The sequence below is a fragment of the Centruroides sculpturatus genome, unplaced genomic scaffold (assembly GCF_000671375.1).
Source record: "Centruroides sculpturatus isolate CEXI.00-Female unplaced genomic scaffold, Cexi_2.0 scaffold1253, whole genome shotgun sequence".
Taxonomy (NCBI): Eukaryota; Metazoa; Arthropoda; class Arachnida; order Scorpiones; family Buthidae; genus Centruroides; species Centruroides sculpturatus.
This window is the reverse complement of record NW_019385370.1, coordinates 77,826-95,765: the sequence shown is the minus strand read 5'-3', so window position 1 is coordinate 95,765 and position 17,940 is coordinate 77,826. Positions and strand designations below refer to the sequence as shown.

The 17,940-nt window shown below is 34.1% G+C and overlaps 1 protein-coding gene across 1 annotated transcript in view; it reads right to left on the bottom strand.

The window, feature by feature from the left end:
* Positions 1-3,704, bottom strand: part of LOC111638232 (sushi, von Willebrand factor type A, EGF and pentraxin domain-containing protein 1-like) — a 90,906-nt gene extending 87,202 nt beyond the window's left edge. The window contains exons 1-2 of the mRNA XM_023383891.1: positions 3,515-3,704; positions 803-830 (exon numbers count right to left, since the gene is read on the bottom strand). Coding sequence (XP_023239659.1) covers positions 803-830; positions 3,515-3,598 — 112 coding nt within the window. The 5' untranslated portion in view covers positions 3,599-3,704. The remainder of the gene's footprint in view (positions 1-802; positions 831-3,514) is intronic.
* Between the last annotated feature and the right edge of the window lie 14,236 nt (positions 3,705-17,940).

The window sequence follows — 17,940 nt, the reverse complement described above, 5'->3', positions numbered from 1 at the left end:
TCACTTAATCAATTGATAAACGAATATTTATACGGGGCGTTAACAGGGTGTGATAAAAATCATTTGTCTCAAGCGAACAGATGCTAAATGACGAATTTATAGTCAAAATTTCGTTAGAAACTCTCGCTATTTTCATATAATAATCACTTGAAAGAGATAGTCTTTTTTCTCTTATTAATAAAAGATATGTTGTACCAGTTAATATTTAATATTACACTACTTAATCTATATACTAAGAAAGAAAATGTAAACGACCCTCCGGATGACTACGAAGTTCCTTTGTGAGATTCACATCCAGAAAAGGTTACTCCTTTCTGCTAGTAATTGTATAGATCTCACATGCTATTTTCCTTATAAAGCGAAAAAAAAGTGAAATTCATTTATCTCAGAATGGGTAAGACACTTAAATTTGATCCAGAAATCCTTTAAAAGGTCGACAACCGATCTGTAGATAGAAGCTAATCGAGCACAGATTAACTTTCTAATTTCCCCCCTTTTTTTAAAGAGATCTTCATTATTAGAACGGTACAAGAACGAGTTGAACGAACGAAGCGAGTTACTCGTTCTCGCAATCTCTTTCCATATAATCGCAGAGCGATAGCGAAGAAAACAGTCGTTTCTCGTTAACTACCTACACACTTTTGGATTACGACCTGGATTAGAGAAGACCGGTATATCCGGAAAAGAAAGTGGGTCGTGTCTCTCTCTCTAAAATTCGCAATTCTGAAGAACCAACCACAAAATTTCCAACGATAATCTTGTATTTTTATAAGAAAAGTTTTCTATAAAAAAATTTACTCACCTTCGGGACATGGAGTTACTGCCAGATCCTGTAAAAAAAGAAATGGAAATAGCATCAGTTACGTGAAATGAAAAAGCAGAGAGGTTGCGGACGAAGTTTTCATCTCTCAAACGTGAACGTCGAACGTCGAGCGCCGTTTACAAGATAACGGCGCTCGACGTTCGACGTTGACGTTTGAGAGACGAAAACTTCGGTCGCAACCTCGCTAGCGATAAAGCGAGATTGCGGTCGAATTTTCTCACAATTCAAACTAATAAACTCATAAATCTTTACATTTTTAGATAAAAAATCGAGGAAAATAAGGAAAAAAACAGAAAAACAATTGAAAATAACAATGAATAACAAACTACTACATTACGGTTTCCTTGTTTTCACGCTTGTACTCGCACCCATAATTAATTTTCTCGTAAATGATGCATCACCGAGCTGTCTCATCATTATATGGGTGGTATTTGGATAAATGAGAATTTTACATACAGACAGAAGCTGCTTGACTACTAAGATACAAGTCGACCCCCCCTATAACACTGTTAATTTTTCCGTTTTATATGAATTCCATGTTGTACGAGTCACTTGAATTTTACAAATACGTAAGCCGTTCACAGCCCGGCACACGTATCTGTAAAATCTAAGTGACTCGTACAACATGGGAATTCATATAAAACGGAATAATCAACAATGTTATAGGGGGTCGACTGTACTGTAAATAATCCATCACTCGAAAGAGAGAAGGAAATAAGTCTTATAAGATCGAAGGTTACAGTAATCACTATCTTTATTACTTCCGTGTGTTCGAAGTAGTATAGTTTACGTATTAAATAAGGTCTTACCAGATTGGTTGTCGGCTTATTTTATTAATAACTTATTCGGCATGAAAAGTCGGATTATTTCTTTGAAATTAGACTGACAACTGTTTCCAGTTCTTCCGACAATCAAAGACCTGAGGCATCGGCCATGATTTGAAATGTGCAGAATGCCAACGGCTAGTATTATTAATGGAAATAGAACAGGATTAAAATGTATCGGAAGGTCGGTTTTTCCTTCCTCTAACTCAATTTAGGACGTTTATTTATTTATTTTTTTTTTGTGGGAAGATTTCTTGACTTCGAAGAACCGTTGACTCATAAGCAGATTTCAAAGGGTTAAAAATAAAATGACAGAAAGCAGCTTTCGTTTAGAAGTAAAATTAGGCTTTTTCCTCCACCCCTAAACTACTGAAGGTTAATTTGGGTTCTAAGGGAGGTCGAGTTTTATATCTTCCAAGTGTAGTTGTGGGTCGCACCCGAATAAAATCGAGTTATTCTACGTCGTTGGGAAGGGAAACACTACTCATTGTCGGAGATTTCGAGTCCGGTTCTACTATCGCAACAGGTTTTGAAGGGGGTGGGAATGCATTCCTAACGTAGTTACAGAAATTACCGACAAGAAATTGCAACAGTAAACGGGCCACTATGTAATTCGAATTATACAACATAAGAAATCGCGTAACACAGGAGAAATTCAGATAACAATTAGGTTCTTTTTGAAGGATCTATCAATCCTTCGAAGGAAAATTTGACCTATTAACTCCTAATCTTACTTCTTAAACAGATTATTAATCTTATAATAGAATGAGAATTTTAAACCACGAGTACGTTCGTAAATTTATAAACTAAAATTGAAAAGAAAGGGGGGAAAAAGCATTACGTTATTGCACACAACTGATTTCCGGTCTTTGATAGTTTGAATTTATAAGAAGTCGTCGTTAAACAATACAATAAATTCACTATTATATTCGATAGAAAATAACTATCACTTCCGAGAATATAGGAATGAGAAAAACCGAAATCTTCAACTGTAGAGGGATAAAGATTAACATACTTAAACACTAGATTTATTTGTATATTTAATAAATATATAATTCGTCACTCTACACATACAATACCGTTAAGTCCGAGTAAACTGTTGTGCTGAACTGAAACGAATGCACTTCCTCGTGATGAACAATTGTGGGCCTACCAGAAATAAGCATTTTGAACTTTCTTTTTGAGGAAGTTTCGTGTTTTCTGTTTCGTTTTATATTTAAACGTCGTATAGGCTTACGTTTTCCGATATTTCGCTAGCATAAAAACGTTTACGGGATTAAAGTATCGCGTAGGAGATGAGGTTTATGTCCGATAAGATGACAAAAAAAAATTCGTTCGATTGAAAGATTAAACAAAACGAATATTCAATCTGAAATTTACTTATAGTCTGGTTTTACCCTAAGGAGATTTGTGGGTGTTGGTCCTATTTACAACCTAGAAACAGCGGTGGAAATCAAAGGTGAAGGTAACCCAGATTACTGGTGTTAAAGTGGTCGAAGGATATAATTTTAGTAGAAATTCCATCGTTTTGTCTTTGTTGCCATCAATCATTTGAGAACTTCCACTAAATTACTAGAGATATCGTAACGACTATTCTGTTTTCTCCCCTGAATGGCTTGTTCTCTATAGGAATAGGGTGGAAGCAAAGATTGTTTTGGTAGCGTAAATATCGTAACTCAAGAAGTCGATAGAGATAAAAAAAATTAAATAAATAAATAACAATGCCGAAACGACTTCTTACGGACGTCTGATTAAGAAACTTAACAGTCATGGCGAATAGGAAAATCCGTGTTGTTGTTGAACGGGGACAAACCGACATTTATAATATAGGTCTTATATAGACGGAAGTCAGAAAAAGAGAGCTCACCTCGGTCAGACACAGGCCCGAAAGGATGATTGCCGTAGCGATGAGATGGGCCAACGTCTCCCGACTCATGATGGGCGCGCACATTAGTCCGATCTTCCGGTCCGCATGGGTAATCCAATGTAATAAAGGGTAAGAATGGCGTACGCCCGCTCGCGGCGGACTCGTTCCGAAGAATGAAGTCTTGGCCGCATTCGTCTGAGCGACGCGTTAAGTCGCTCGACCGGTTTTTGTCTCCACCCTCTTTCCCCCACCGTCCAGCCCGTCATTGGACCGATTTCCGATGTCGTCATTTACCTTCGTTTTATCTCCGTTCGAGCGCGAAATTCGAATTTTAACACAAATTTTAACACATCAATTATCAAAAAAAATGAGGCAAAAAAAAAAAAAAAGAAAAAAGCTACCTTAATTCTTTTACTACTATTTCGGATTAGAAAACTTTCCTTTCATTTTGTCTTAATTTCTCTTTACGGATGGACCCATTTACGCTTCATCCTCCGATCTTTATCTTTTAATCGCTTTTAAAATTTTAATGGGCTTAATGCCGCGGTAGGAAGAGCGTGACAGACGTCCTCCTCGGTACGTCGACCATTTCGTTCTCTGTTTACCTACTTTCTATTTGAATGAAAGATATAACAGATAAAATTTTAAATCCAGAAAAAAAACTCTCGGATAGAATTACAAGACAAATTGACGTCCACAAACACTAAACTTAATGATTTAATTCCCATATTTAAAATTGAAAAGACGAATGATTTGTCGCGAATGTGACCCTTTTTTAAATGCTTGGATGAAGTGTTTTCCCTGATCTTACTGACCCTACCCGACCATAAAAGATCTAATAATTCAATTCTTCTTAAACTTTTCCCCTTAATTTAATGGCACGACCACCATTGTTCTTCGGAAATGTGCATTTTGTTCTTGTTTTTATAAAACGTTTTTATTGTATTGATATATAATGGTTAGTAAGCAATTTTAAAAAAACTGTTTGTAAAATTTTAAATGTCACTGCCTTAAATTTTGTAATAAAATCAGCTTATTGTTTGTTTTTGGATACGAAAAAAAAAAAAACGAAAGTTGTATTGTACTTATTTTATTTCCAATTGTATTATTAATAATAGAGAGGTTGCGGCCGAAGTTTTCGTCTCTCGAACGTCAACGTCGAACGTCGAGCGCCTCTATCTTGTAACCAGCGCTCGACGTTTGACGTTGACGTTTTAGAGAAGAAAACTTCGGCCCCAACCACTCTATTAANCTTAAACAAAAAATAAAAACTGGATTTTTGTTCGATGATTCACGACAGAATCGAGTGACTTCCCACGAACAGACAGACAAACAGACATAGAGTTAACCTAAATTTTTCATATTATAAGAAATTTCGCTATAGTTAAATACAGTATTTCTTCACATAAAACATAATACTGTATAATATAAGTTTTGTTTATTTTGTACTTGTTCAGTTCCTCCTTAGTCTACTGTATTGTGTTACTATATAGGGCCTACATATTATGTACAGTAGACCACCCTATAACACTGTTGATAATTGCGTTTTATATGAATTCCACGTTGTACGAGTCACTTAGATTTTACAAATACGTGTGCCGGGCTGTGAACGGCTCGCGTATTTGTAAAATCTAAGTGACTCGTACAACACGGAATTCATATAAAACGCAATTATCAATCGTATTATAGGGGGGTCTACTGTACTGTATATACATAACATTATAAACTTTTTATGCTAAACTATGCTCAGAATTAGGTTTTTTTTTTTTTCTTTCATATGTAATTTTAGGAAAAGAGAAGGAAAATTATTCGTTAATAATTTTAGAAGCGGAAGTTTTAAATATGTTTTTATTCAAACGAGTTACGACATATTCACACACATTACGAAGAGGAAAAAATTGTGTGGTGGACCACATCATATCATTTACAGCAATATTTTTATTGTTTTTTTTTCACTTAAAATAAAACTAAACGTCTTTAACGGTTTATAAAAGTTAAGTGACCAGAAAATGATTGTTTTTATTCACTTAAACCAAGGACAATATCGAAACATTGCTCTCGTTTTCCAGTCGTTTATCTATAAAAAAAGAAAGGTATTTTCTATCCTATTTTAACTACTATAAGGTTGAATATTACACAATTATTTTGTCATTGATAAACTGTAGTTTACTATTAAAACTTATGCAATTCTCGTATGCACTAAATCGAATTTGTCTGTAAACCGAACAATATAGTAATGAATTCCATACAAGAATTTAATTTTAATAATATAATCTAACGGAAAATAAAATATGTATGCGTATAATTCTGATTTTTAAACTATATTTCTACGATTCAGCATCAAATAATAGAAAATTTCAAACTATTATATAAGTCGAAACTTCCTGGCTATTTATTCAAACAAAAATAATAAAAAAAAAGGATTATAATACACAAGTATTTGAAGAATAATTAAAGGATGCCCAAAATACAAGTATGATTCATAATACCACGTATTGTAATATTAATGAATCGTGTCTACTTGTTTACGTGAACAAACTCCAAGAGCAAGTACAGAAGTGCTACTAACTCGTAAAAAATTTCAATTAATTAATGGCTTTATCGGTTCATACCGACTTTCTTTCATTTATTTTTCAAGAAAAGGGAAAGAGAAAATATACTGTACAGTACGTATAAGAGCAACAACACTTGAGTAAAAATAGAGCAGTAAAAGAAAGGACTCGAGGATTGTCGTATCCTAAGGATTTAGTAAAGCGTAAAGCTTTGTTTCTACGATAGTTATATAAATCACATTTAAAAGTTTTAATATTTATTAGAAGAAAACATTAGAGAAATTGCTGCCGAAGTTTTCATCTCTCAAACGTGAACGTCGAACGTCGAGCGCCGCGCTCGACGTTCGACGTTCACGTTTGAGAGATGAAAACTTCAGCCGCAACTTCTCTAATAATTATTTCGAGATGTATGCAAAATACTACAAAATGAAGGAGAAATAATATTTTTTTTTAGCGTGATCGGATTTATAAAGGAAGCTAACTAACCAAAATGCATGAAAGCATAAGAAAAGAATCGATGAGGCAGAAAGGAATTTACTGGGTTTTTTTTTCTCGCTTATGTTTGCACCTTCCTCCAGACGGATGTGAAATTAGGCCATAAAAGAAATTACTATTATACGTAAATATTTTCCAATTACGAATAAATAAAACCTTTTAATATATAAAATTATATAAACGAGTATAAATACATAGGATACGAGTTTATACTCGAACGTTCTCACATAGAACTTCACCTATACTTTCTTCAGTCGTAAAGAAATGAAAACTTGCTAGATTTAAAACTGTTAAACTATTCAACATCTTCACTTATTTAATTTTAAGTTATTATTATAATTTATTGAATTTTTTTTTATCGTATGCTTCAATGAGTTCCGGATTTTACTGGAAGAATAGAATATAAAGACTGTATATAGTTGTGAAGAGAATGAAGTCCGTAGTTGTTGTATAAGCTGTATTCTTGATTAATTATATCTAACGTAATTAAAATAATTCCTTTTATATAGAATAAACCTACTTTTATACTTTTTTTTTCTAGTATATAATATAAAATCGTAGATGTATTACGTCAACCCCCCTATAACACTGTTGATTTTTCCGTTTTATATGAATTCCATGTTGTACGAGTCACTTAGATTTTACAAATACGTGAGCCGTTCACAGCCCGGCACACGTATTTGTAAAATCTAAGTGACTCGTACAACATGGAATTCATATAAAACGGAATAATCAACAGTGTTATAGGGGGGTCGACTTGTAATAGAAGGTATAAGGTGAAAGAAGACAGCCAAAGTTTGATAACAAAGAGACGAATTTTGTCATGTTTTGAAAAATTTGGTCAAGGAGGCTATCAAATAAATGTAATTCATTAGCAAAATCCGACAAACGTTTTCGTGTAGCGAATATTTGAATATTATTGTTGTAGTGTGTACGACCTGTTTCTTACAGCAATTTAAAGATGGCGAATGGACAATTTTCAAGGGTATTTTACCTGGACGGAGAGATAACTTACAACCCGTAGACCGAGTATTTGTAACCGTCACGCGCAGCAGGATGCATCCTTGAACTATCAATTCTGATCCGCCCCTTCTGGACGATAAGAATGTTAACTCGGAACGGAATTTATCGTCTCTCCTTCGTCCAATTGCCAAAGAAAAATAAAGATTTAAATCTCCTTCTCAGATTTAAATACGACTAATAACCGAGTTTAAGTCGTGTCGTCCGTTCTTTGTTAACTTACGCACGGTCACGCTCGCTGACGGAATCGTGACCGTGTCGATCCGTTTGTCGATCGATGTCACGAAAACTTTATATAATATTTTTAGAGTCTAATTCTGAGAATTTGTTTAATTCTCTTTTGTCATCTTAAAATAGTTTAATTAACTCGAGGCGTTGTCACTGGTTCTGTACACATCACGATAGAGACAAGTATTTCTCATGCTCCTCCAACACTAACGTAGAATAATAGATAATTAAATTATTTATAAGTATTCTGATATATTTCCTTCTCGTAACTAATTCATTTAACTTATATCGATGTAATGTACGTAACAATTCGAGCGAAACGTCATACTTAATCGAGGAGAACGATCTCACACGATTTAATTTAATGACTACACTCGACAAAAAGGTATCGCTTATCTTCGAAACAATAGTGTTTTACTACTCTAAGATATATATCTATGGACACTTAAGATACATTTCACGCTCTTTCTTCCTTTAAATTAAATGTAAGTATTGTAAAATAGTCATGTCCTACAGAACGATTTGTCCTTATCCTCTGTCTTAGTCATCTTCAATGTTTTATCCGGGTTTTACTCTCTGAAGAAATGATATTTTGGGCATTTACCGGTTAACACCCTTTACTATACACCCACTAGGGGCGAGTACGTCGCTGGAGATCGGTACAACGCCTATAGAGGATTCCAATATCGGGTCTCGATCATCCGCCATCGACTAAATCTAACGGATTCCGTCTAATTCGATTTATCTGCAACTGTACCCATGTGGGTCACTTCGGTTCCGAGTACCACGGCCATGTAGTTCCGGGCGAATGCTTCGTTTAACTCGATCGTGGTACCGTTTTTCTAATTTTTATTATAAACCGCAACACCAGGCTGTTAATTACTTCAGAGAATTTCGAGTGATGCCAAGAGGAAATATCATTTAAAGTCGAAAATTTAGCTGTAATATGTTATATGTAGCAGGTTTGGTGGAGTGCACTGTATGTGTGCTATAAAACGAATGTGGGGAGATCCTTGGCCTCTTTGACGTCTCCACCAGATTTAGTATGGGGCGTATCGACGGTCTCGAGGCCAAAAAACAACGTTAGAAGAATCTAATAGGAAGTGGTCGAAAGTAAAAGACGACCGTCACTTTTGGAGATGTCTAAACGCCGAAGAAGAATGGACTATTATTAGGAGCGATCGTTCACCTCCTCCGATACACCCTCGGGCAGTTACGGACATTAACGGAAGCTATTAGCAGATATTTCGACACGGACAAATACTCGGTTGGTTTGGCAGAGTAAGGACCCGCCTTTGTGCGACCGGGTACGAAGATTGCGACCAAAATAATGAAAGCAATTAGTGATACTTACCTACGACACACTTCCGTAGCTCGATCCCACGAACGATGCAGATTAAAGAATTTGTAGCAGTCGATGCCGAATTGTACCCAACCTAGAAAGATAACATACGATTTTTACCATTAATCTTTATAGAAAAAATAAAATTCAACCCGATCTGAACTCTCATTAACCGTTATTGGATTGATCCAATTGTGAGTCAATCTCTCCTATAATTGACTAAACAATGACCCTTATTTGTTGGTGCCACGTGCTACAAAAGTATGAAGGAAAATTCCTGAGCTTCAATTAGCGTGTCCCACCTTTACGGGTTCCGAAATTTCTTTAAGGTCTCCCGAATTAACGCGAAAAGACCTCCTAGTTTTGACATGTTAATTCGATATCCTCGTGGGATCCCTCGTTAAAATATAACAAGTTTCCGCATAATTTGACAGAAAATTATGAATTCGGAGGCATTAATTAATTTAAAGTAGATGCCACGCATACCAAAAATCGGCGCTCTGAATTCAATTGAATTATGTGGCCATTTATGATTTTTGGAAAACCAAAGCACGATTATAAAGAATTAATCTTATTTGAATCTCTTGGAATGTAATAGGTATGGGAAGAAGAAAGTGGGTCGAAATAAAAACCCACTTCCGGTTGACTCCCGATCATCGCGGTAATTATGACTTGCGCCAGCTAAACCCCATGGCATCTATGCCTCGGGTTATCGACCTCGAACTTCTTCGGGTCACGGCCAGTTAATCAAGCGAGCGCGTCATAAAATCCACCTGTGGTCATCGACAAAAGAATTATTCGGCCTTCTAACCTCTGAATTGTCACATTTCTGTCCTCCCGTTCGTTACTTAAATGTCTTAACTACACGCAAAAACGTTAATGAATTAATCTAGTGGCTTGGATAATCTAACACTTCGGTAACAAGATCTATAATTTTTATATGGTCCAAATTGGAAATTGCTCAAAAACCAAGTGTTTTTTCAACCAATTTTGCAAAGAATGAATGAGGAAAACTCTAGAAAAGTTAGCTAGATCGACCGGATAGCCTCAAGGGAAGATACCATTCCATTCCATTCGAACTTCATTTAGATTTTCCTGATATTTTCGCGGGTAGTTCAAAGTGGAATGTCGTTTCCCCATTTTTCATTTCGATCGATCGTGCTACGAATCTTACTTGCTTACAATATATATAAAGATAAGACCAGCTAGTTCTGTGGCACTCGTATGCTGGTTCAAAACATTAGCAAAGTTGCGGCCGAAGTTTTCATCTGTAAAACGTGAACGTCGAACGTCGAGCGCCGCTATCTTGTAAGCAGTCTCGACGTTCGACGTTCACGTTTAAGACATAAAAACTTCGGCCGAACACGAATGTATGAAGCTAAATTTGTATTAGGTTCCTATGTATAATACCATAGTATTCAAGTTAGCCTATTTACACTACAAACATAAAACGACAAAGTTTTTTATGACTATAAAAATATTCTTAGACAAATATTTCGTCACGTTAACGACGACAAAAAATAGAAAACAATTGAAGAATCAGACGTCGAGCAAAAACTGGTCGTGCTATAAAAGAAATAAAAATATAAATAAAAAAAACTAAATAAAATAAACGTGTCTTTAAGAGGTACGATCTAGTAATTACCAGGTCCTAATTTCGATACAATAATCGTAACAAATAATAAATCAAATTAAATGTGGTATCCGGAAGGACAACAAAAAATACAATAGGCCTAATTACATATTTATTCTACGTAAGAATACTTCGTCCATTACCGAGGGAGGTAACTACTGAACGATATAATAAAAATACATATTATCGATTATTTGGAAAACAATTCAAAAACACTTGGCAATTTTTCTGATAGAAAACCTTCTATTGTTAAATTTCTTAAACAAAAAATAAAAACTGGATTTTTGTTCGATGATTCACGACAGAATCGAGTGACTTCCCACGAACAGACAGACAAACAGACATAGAGTTAACCTAAATTTTTCATATTATAAGAAATTTCGCTATAGTTAAATACAGTATTTCTTCACATAAAACATAATACTGTATAATATAAGTTTTGTTTATTTTGTACTTGTTCAGTTCCTCCTTAGTCTACTGTATTGTGTTACTATATAGGGCCTACATATTATGTACAGTAGACCACCCTATAACACTGTTGATAATTGCGTTTTATATGAATTCCACGTTGTACGAGTCACTTAGATTTTACAAATACGTGTGCCGGGCTGTGAACGGCTCGCGTATTTGTAAAATCTAAGTGACTCGTACAACACGGAATTCATATAAAACGCAATTATCAATCGTATTATAGGGGGGTCTACTGTACTGTATATACATAACATTATAAACTTTTTATGCTAAACTATGCTCAGAATTAGGTTTTTTTTTTTTTCTTTCATATGTAATTTTAGGAAAAGAGAAGGAAAATTATTCGTTAATAATTTTAGAAGCGGAAGTTTTAAATATGTTTTTATTCAAACGAGTTACGACATATTCACACACATTACGAAGAGGAAAAAATTGTGTGGTGGACCACATCATATCATTTACAGCAATATTTTTATTGTTTTTTTTTCACTTAAAATAAAACTAAACGTCTTTAACGGTTTATAAAAGTTAAGTGACCAGAAAATGATTGTTTTTATTCACTTAAACCAAGGACAATATCGAAACATTGCTCTCGTTTTCCAGTCGTTTATCTATAAAAAAAGAAAGGTATTTTCTATCCTATTTTAACTACTATAAGGTTGAATATTACACAATTATTTTGTCATTGATAAACTGTAGTTTACTATTAAAACTTATGCAATTCTCGTATGCACTAAATCGAATTTGTCTGTAAACCGAACAATATAGTAATGAATTCCATACAAGAATTTAATTTTAATAATATAATCTAACGGAAAATAAAATATGTATGCGTATAATTCTGATTTTTAAACTATATTTCTACGATTCAGCATCATATAATAGAAAATTTCAAACTATTATATAAGTCGAAACTTCCTGGCTATTCATTCAAACAAAAATAATTAAAAAAAAAAAGGATTATAATACACAAGTATTTGAAGAATAATTAAAGGATGCCCAAAATACAAGTATGATTCATAATACCACGTATTGTAATATTAATGAATCGTGTCTACTTGTTTACGTGAACAAACTCCAAGAGCAAGTACAGAAGTGCTACTAACTCGTTAAAAATTTCAATTAATTAATGGCTTTATCGGTTCATACCGACTTTCTTTCATTTATTTTTCAAGAAAAGGGAAAGAGAAAATATACTGTACAGTATGTATAAGAGCAACAACACTTGAGTAAAAATAGAGCAGTAAAAGAAAGGACTCGAGGATTGTCGTATCCTAAGGATTTAGTAAAGCGTAAAGCTTTGTTTCTACGATAGTTATATAAATCACATTTAAAAGTTTTAATATTTATTAGAAGAAAACATTAGAGAAATTGCTGCCGAAGTTTTCATCTCTCAAACGTGAACGTCGAACGTCGAGCGCCTCTATCTTGTAACCGGCGCTCGACGTTCGACGTTGACGTTCGAGAGACGAAAACTTCGGCCGCAACCTCTCTATTATTATTATCTTCATCTGTTTATGTCGTAAACTGGTGAATTATTAATAAGCGTGTCTGTCAGAAATCGGAATTTCGCATCGATAACGAAACGAAGAATCTCCAGACGGGTCAGTAACGCGTCGAGATTCGCTTAATTAGTTTAAGCGAAAACTCCGACGGAAGTGAAATTTCGCACGCGTGGAATCCGCCGATAATGGCGGCGCGTAAACGAAAGTCGTCTCTCTGGAGCAGTGGAGCGTGCGAGCTCTAAAAGGCAGAAATAAATGACTACAATTATTTTTCTAGGGAAATGACCCTGATTTTTCTAACTCGTAAAAAATCACTCCTACTTTCAAAAATATAATAGAAATTAGCATTGAAACAAATACGTAAAGAGTCCTCACCGTCTTTTCAACCTCCTGTTTTTTTCATACGCGCCATCGTAATATGTGAATGCGATTCTCTTTGTTTTTCTTTCTTACTTTGAAAAAATAATGTCTAATTTTTTTTTAATATTAAGAATTCTTGTAATGTTATTATAATAGAATCTAAACACAAAAAAATAATGTTTCGAAACATTAAAACGATAAAAACAAATTAAGATTAAGGGTGAGAAAGGCGTTAACGCGTTACAGAAATAAATAGAGATTATCGCAGCAGTCGATAATCGAATCTTTTTTTTTTTTCTCTCTTAGAAAATTCCTAATTAGTCTCATTATTTCCGGTGTTCCTCTCCAAGACGGGAGATAAACGGGCAATGTCCCCAGTTTAACAGAATCTAACGAAGCGGAAACAGAGAAGCAGCCTTATCGATGGCGGCGCTTTCTCCGAGTCCAGAGGGCGCAACGAACTAAAGACCTTTCGCGCCACCTGGTGTCCGGTGGTCAATTCGTTTCTTTTGAGTTGGCTTCACCGAAGACACTTTTCATTCTTCTCGTTGCTCTCGAGATGCGGTTACTCGCACGTGCCGGCCCCGTTTTCTACTCGGACGCGAACAATGGGCCTTTGTCGTTCGACGAACGGTCTGGCGATTCACAGAGGGATATTTTACCACCCCTGATGTATTTATTCCTTTCTCCTTTCGCTCGAATTTTTCGTGCACAAGAAAAAAAAATTCCCTCGTGGATTTTTCTATCTCTAAAACAATAGAAACATTTTCCTCTGTACATTTATAAAGGAGTCATTCTATAACTATTCTTATACTTCTCCCCGGATTTTCAGAATTTTATCAATTTGGTCATGTAGTAATGATGACCCGGATTCTTCTCTCTTCTGGCAGCGGCCAATTAAGGTCGCCTTTTCCACTTCGAATGGTCAAAGAAAGAAAGAAAGAAAAAAAAAAAAAAACAATCTTCGGAAGAGAAGTCGAAAAGAATGGACCCTGGCCGCACCCTCTTTACATAGTTTCTATCTAAAACAAAAGTCGAAACTCGAACGAAACTCCCCATAAATTTCGTAACATCGTTTCCGGTTCTTTCTTTTCTCGAATTAAAACTTTCCCTCCATTCATCTAAAGAAGAATTTTATTATTAAAGACGTGACTACGACAACACAGAATAAAATGTTAACCAATTGGAAACACACCTGTGATTTTATGAATCCCACAAATGGGTTTATTAGGGGCAAAACCGATTTATAACTTTTACTTTTATTCCAGTCTATTATTATTTCTTTAACGTTTACTACAATATAATCTAGTTTATTGACACTTAATAAATTTAGAATACATACGTCATTAAGTTTATTCCTTTCGTGTCTTATAGTTTTTTTTAAATAATAAGTAACTCTTCATATTTTAAACGGTTTCCCCCCCCTCTTTTTTAAACTTTACACGTCTTTTAATCAGATTATTCGTACAAAAGAAAGCCATGGCTTTGTATATGACCCAGAAACCTTTACTTTCTTTCAGAGCTTTCTTTAATAATAATTATATACTATATTTTCTCATATTTTAAATGTTCTACTACATTAAAACATCTCGAGAGTCTATTTTTAAATAATAAATTATCATGTTAAATCTACTTTATCATAAGAACTGACACGGTGTAATTACTTTGACGAAGGTAATGGTGAAATCAATGTTTAGTTAAAGTAATTCTTGTGCAATAACTTGTATTGAAACATGAAAATTAAAGGATTTTTCTCCATTGTCTTCGAATAAAATACATTTAGAAAGACGTAACCTAGCATTTATAAATAATTCTAGGTTAATCCAAAAGTAATCATCCGGATCCGTGACATCGCCGACAATTTTAGCATCGTTCGAAGCTCACAAATTATTACAATCTTAAGTTTTCTACTTTGTTGACTTTGCATACTTGGCTGACGTTTAAGTTTATAATTAAACACAAAAAAATATTATAAAGTCGAGTTCTATACGGAGTAACCCTATGGCATGATATAAAATTTGGAATATTTTATTTAAATTTGGAATTATATATAAAATAGTATAATTTAAGAAAAGAGACAATTAATTCACATGGAAGAATAACTAAGAGATGTAATTCCAACACGAAAACGTGAGTCAACGTTTGAACAGACGGAAGAAGAAACAACCAAACTAGTTAAATTAACATTGAAAAAGCTGGTAAGAATAACACAGGATCGTATATAATACACCAACACAGCTGAAATTACTAAACAGGAATGAAATACATCCGTCTAATTCAATTCTAAAGGGGGATGTTTTTTTATACTTTGTCCCGAAAATACTACGAATAATTTTTTGAAATTTCAAATTACCATGACTTTATTCAATTAAATTGTAAGTATAATTTTTCTGTCGTTTCGTGGGTGTTGCAAATACATTTTTTTTATTGTTTTTTTTTTTATTCATTGAATTTTGAAATTCTCACGAAACACGACGTAATTTTCATCGTTACTCAATACAAACGATGTAAATTACTATTTCGTACTTCGATCTCCGACCAACGTTGAGAGATCAGAATCCGAAGTTGTATAAAATACTTAATAAGAAACTATAGCCCATTGATCTGTAAATAAACAATTAACTCTTTCCTCCTATGGGCCTCTTCTTTTTTTTAAGGGTTCGTCCAGGCCAACGATGTGGTAGCGATAACCCCCCCGAAAAATACGTGGGGTTTATCCAACACCTTTTATAATAGTTAAAGTATAAAAAGCTTTTTTTTTTAACAAAATATGATAATAGATGACGCCACCCACAAAATTTTAAATGTTGCCGGGAAAGTTGGGCAACTCGTTGCTAGTTCTTCGGTGCATAATGGAAATTTTATTACGAAAATGTCTTCTGCGTGGCCCGAAATGTAGCATATTTGGTTCCATTTGAATTATTAAATATATCTTTAAACAATGCTGAATAGAGTTACACTTAATACACAGGAAGCAAATCATAAATTGCAAAAAAATAAAAAAAAAATATAATGAAAACTCATCATGATTCACATTTATTGAAATTTCAAAAATTGGTAATTGGTCTATACACAGACGTGATTATTATAGCACGTGGAAAGGAAACGGGTGTTTTCCCCCCCTTAGAAATTGTACAATTCTACATAAAAAAAAATACCACCATTCGACTTTTTGAATAGAAAATTTCATTTAAAACTGCGATTGAAATACGAAATAAGTACAAACAATAATAATAATACTCTAATATAATTATCTACGTGGATACAGTCAGCACTTATTTAGCACAACAATCTAATTTGATATTATCAATATTATTGCTTTCTAACAGGAAAATAATTATACGATTTATGAATTAAATTGTTTTCTAGAAAACGATTATTGTTAATGTATAATTTTAAAGGTTCTTTTATATACTGTAAAAATTCCTGGTAATAGAACGTGAATACACTATGACTGTTTTGTATTCTCTCTTATATAATGAAAAGAGTGGGTGAACAATACATATTTCTGTTACATTAATCTTTCGTATCTACTGTAAATAGGGGAAGTACTTTTGTGGAAATAATCGATATCGTTATATCTGCTAAAACGGGGTTTAAACCTATAAATTCCCACTGTCCACAGTCTGTCCTTTGTGTTCGTTAACATAAACCAGTAGTCTGTTTCTTCTCAGACACGGAGACGATGGTTTATTTTTCTCTTTTATACAAAAATGTATATATATAAATCAGCATTCCCAGTAGTTAAAAACTTCAGACATTACATTCTTTCCCTTATATGGTCGAAATAATAGACTTAAGAATGCGATTTGACTCACAAGGGCAGCTATTTGACGATGAAATCACCGTCAGATTGACCTCAAGATGAACAACCTTGTTGGTCTCATTATCTGTTTATGCTGATAATCATTTTAAGAATACAATTAAATCATTTCCAGGTAGGAGGTTCGTGTCTTCTGATTACAAGTATGTAAGCATCACCCATTTATTAAGTATAACTTCAATCTGAAATAAGCAAAGATTAGAAAAGTCAGTGAAGATCGAAAAGACTGTTCAAATTTGTGATACGTATTCTGGGGCCATACAAAAATATACTAATTAGAAGCAACAGGAAGTGGATCAATCAGTTGACACAGCCATAAGCCTACAAAGATACCAGAGAAGAAACTTGTGGACTGACTGAAGCTGTCATCTTCCCTACAGAAGGTGAAGAATAATAAGTTCTAAGGAAGTGTCTAGTGTTGCAGGTGTTTAGTCCAGTGTTGGGGATATTTAAGAGGAAGACAACAACAGTGGCTAAGAGAACTCGGAAATGACATATTTTTTCATGCAAAAAGAACTAAGAGGAAAAAACTTTCTGGGAAAAACAGCATATGCCAATTACCAAAAATTTATTTTTTCTAAGGTCCTGTCAAAGACAACATTCTGGCAATATACCAAAACCTTCAGAATAGCTCACTGTTGCATATCTTTTGATAATGTCCATGTGCAATGCAATTTAATAGAAATAGTTTTTTTTCAATTTTCTCAACAGTATGTATTTTTGACAGATGCTGTTTTCAAAAAAAGGCCTCAATTTAATTAGGCCTAACACTCTACATGCAATAAAATCATATTTCAAACTAACACATATCTCATTAGCAATGTGCTATCAGTGCTGGAACTAAGATAAATTTTAACTCGCATTATCAGAGATTTTATTCGTCTTGTTAACGCGATTTCCTATAATGCGGAACGCTGTACTAGAGTCTGGTGTATTTAAACTGTAATGAACAACTATTGCATAAAAGTTCATAGAGTTGTGTGTGTGTGTTAAATTC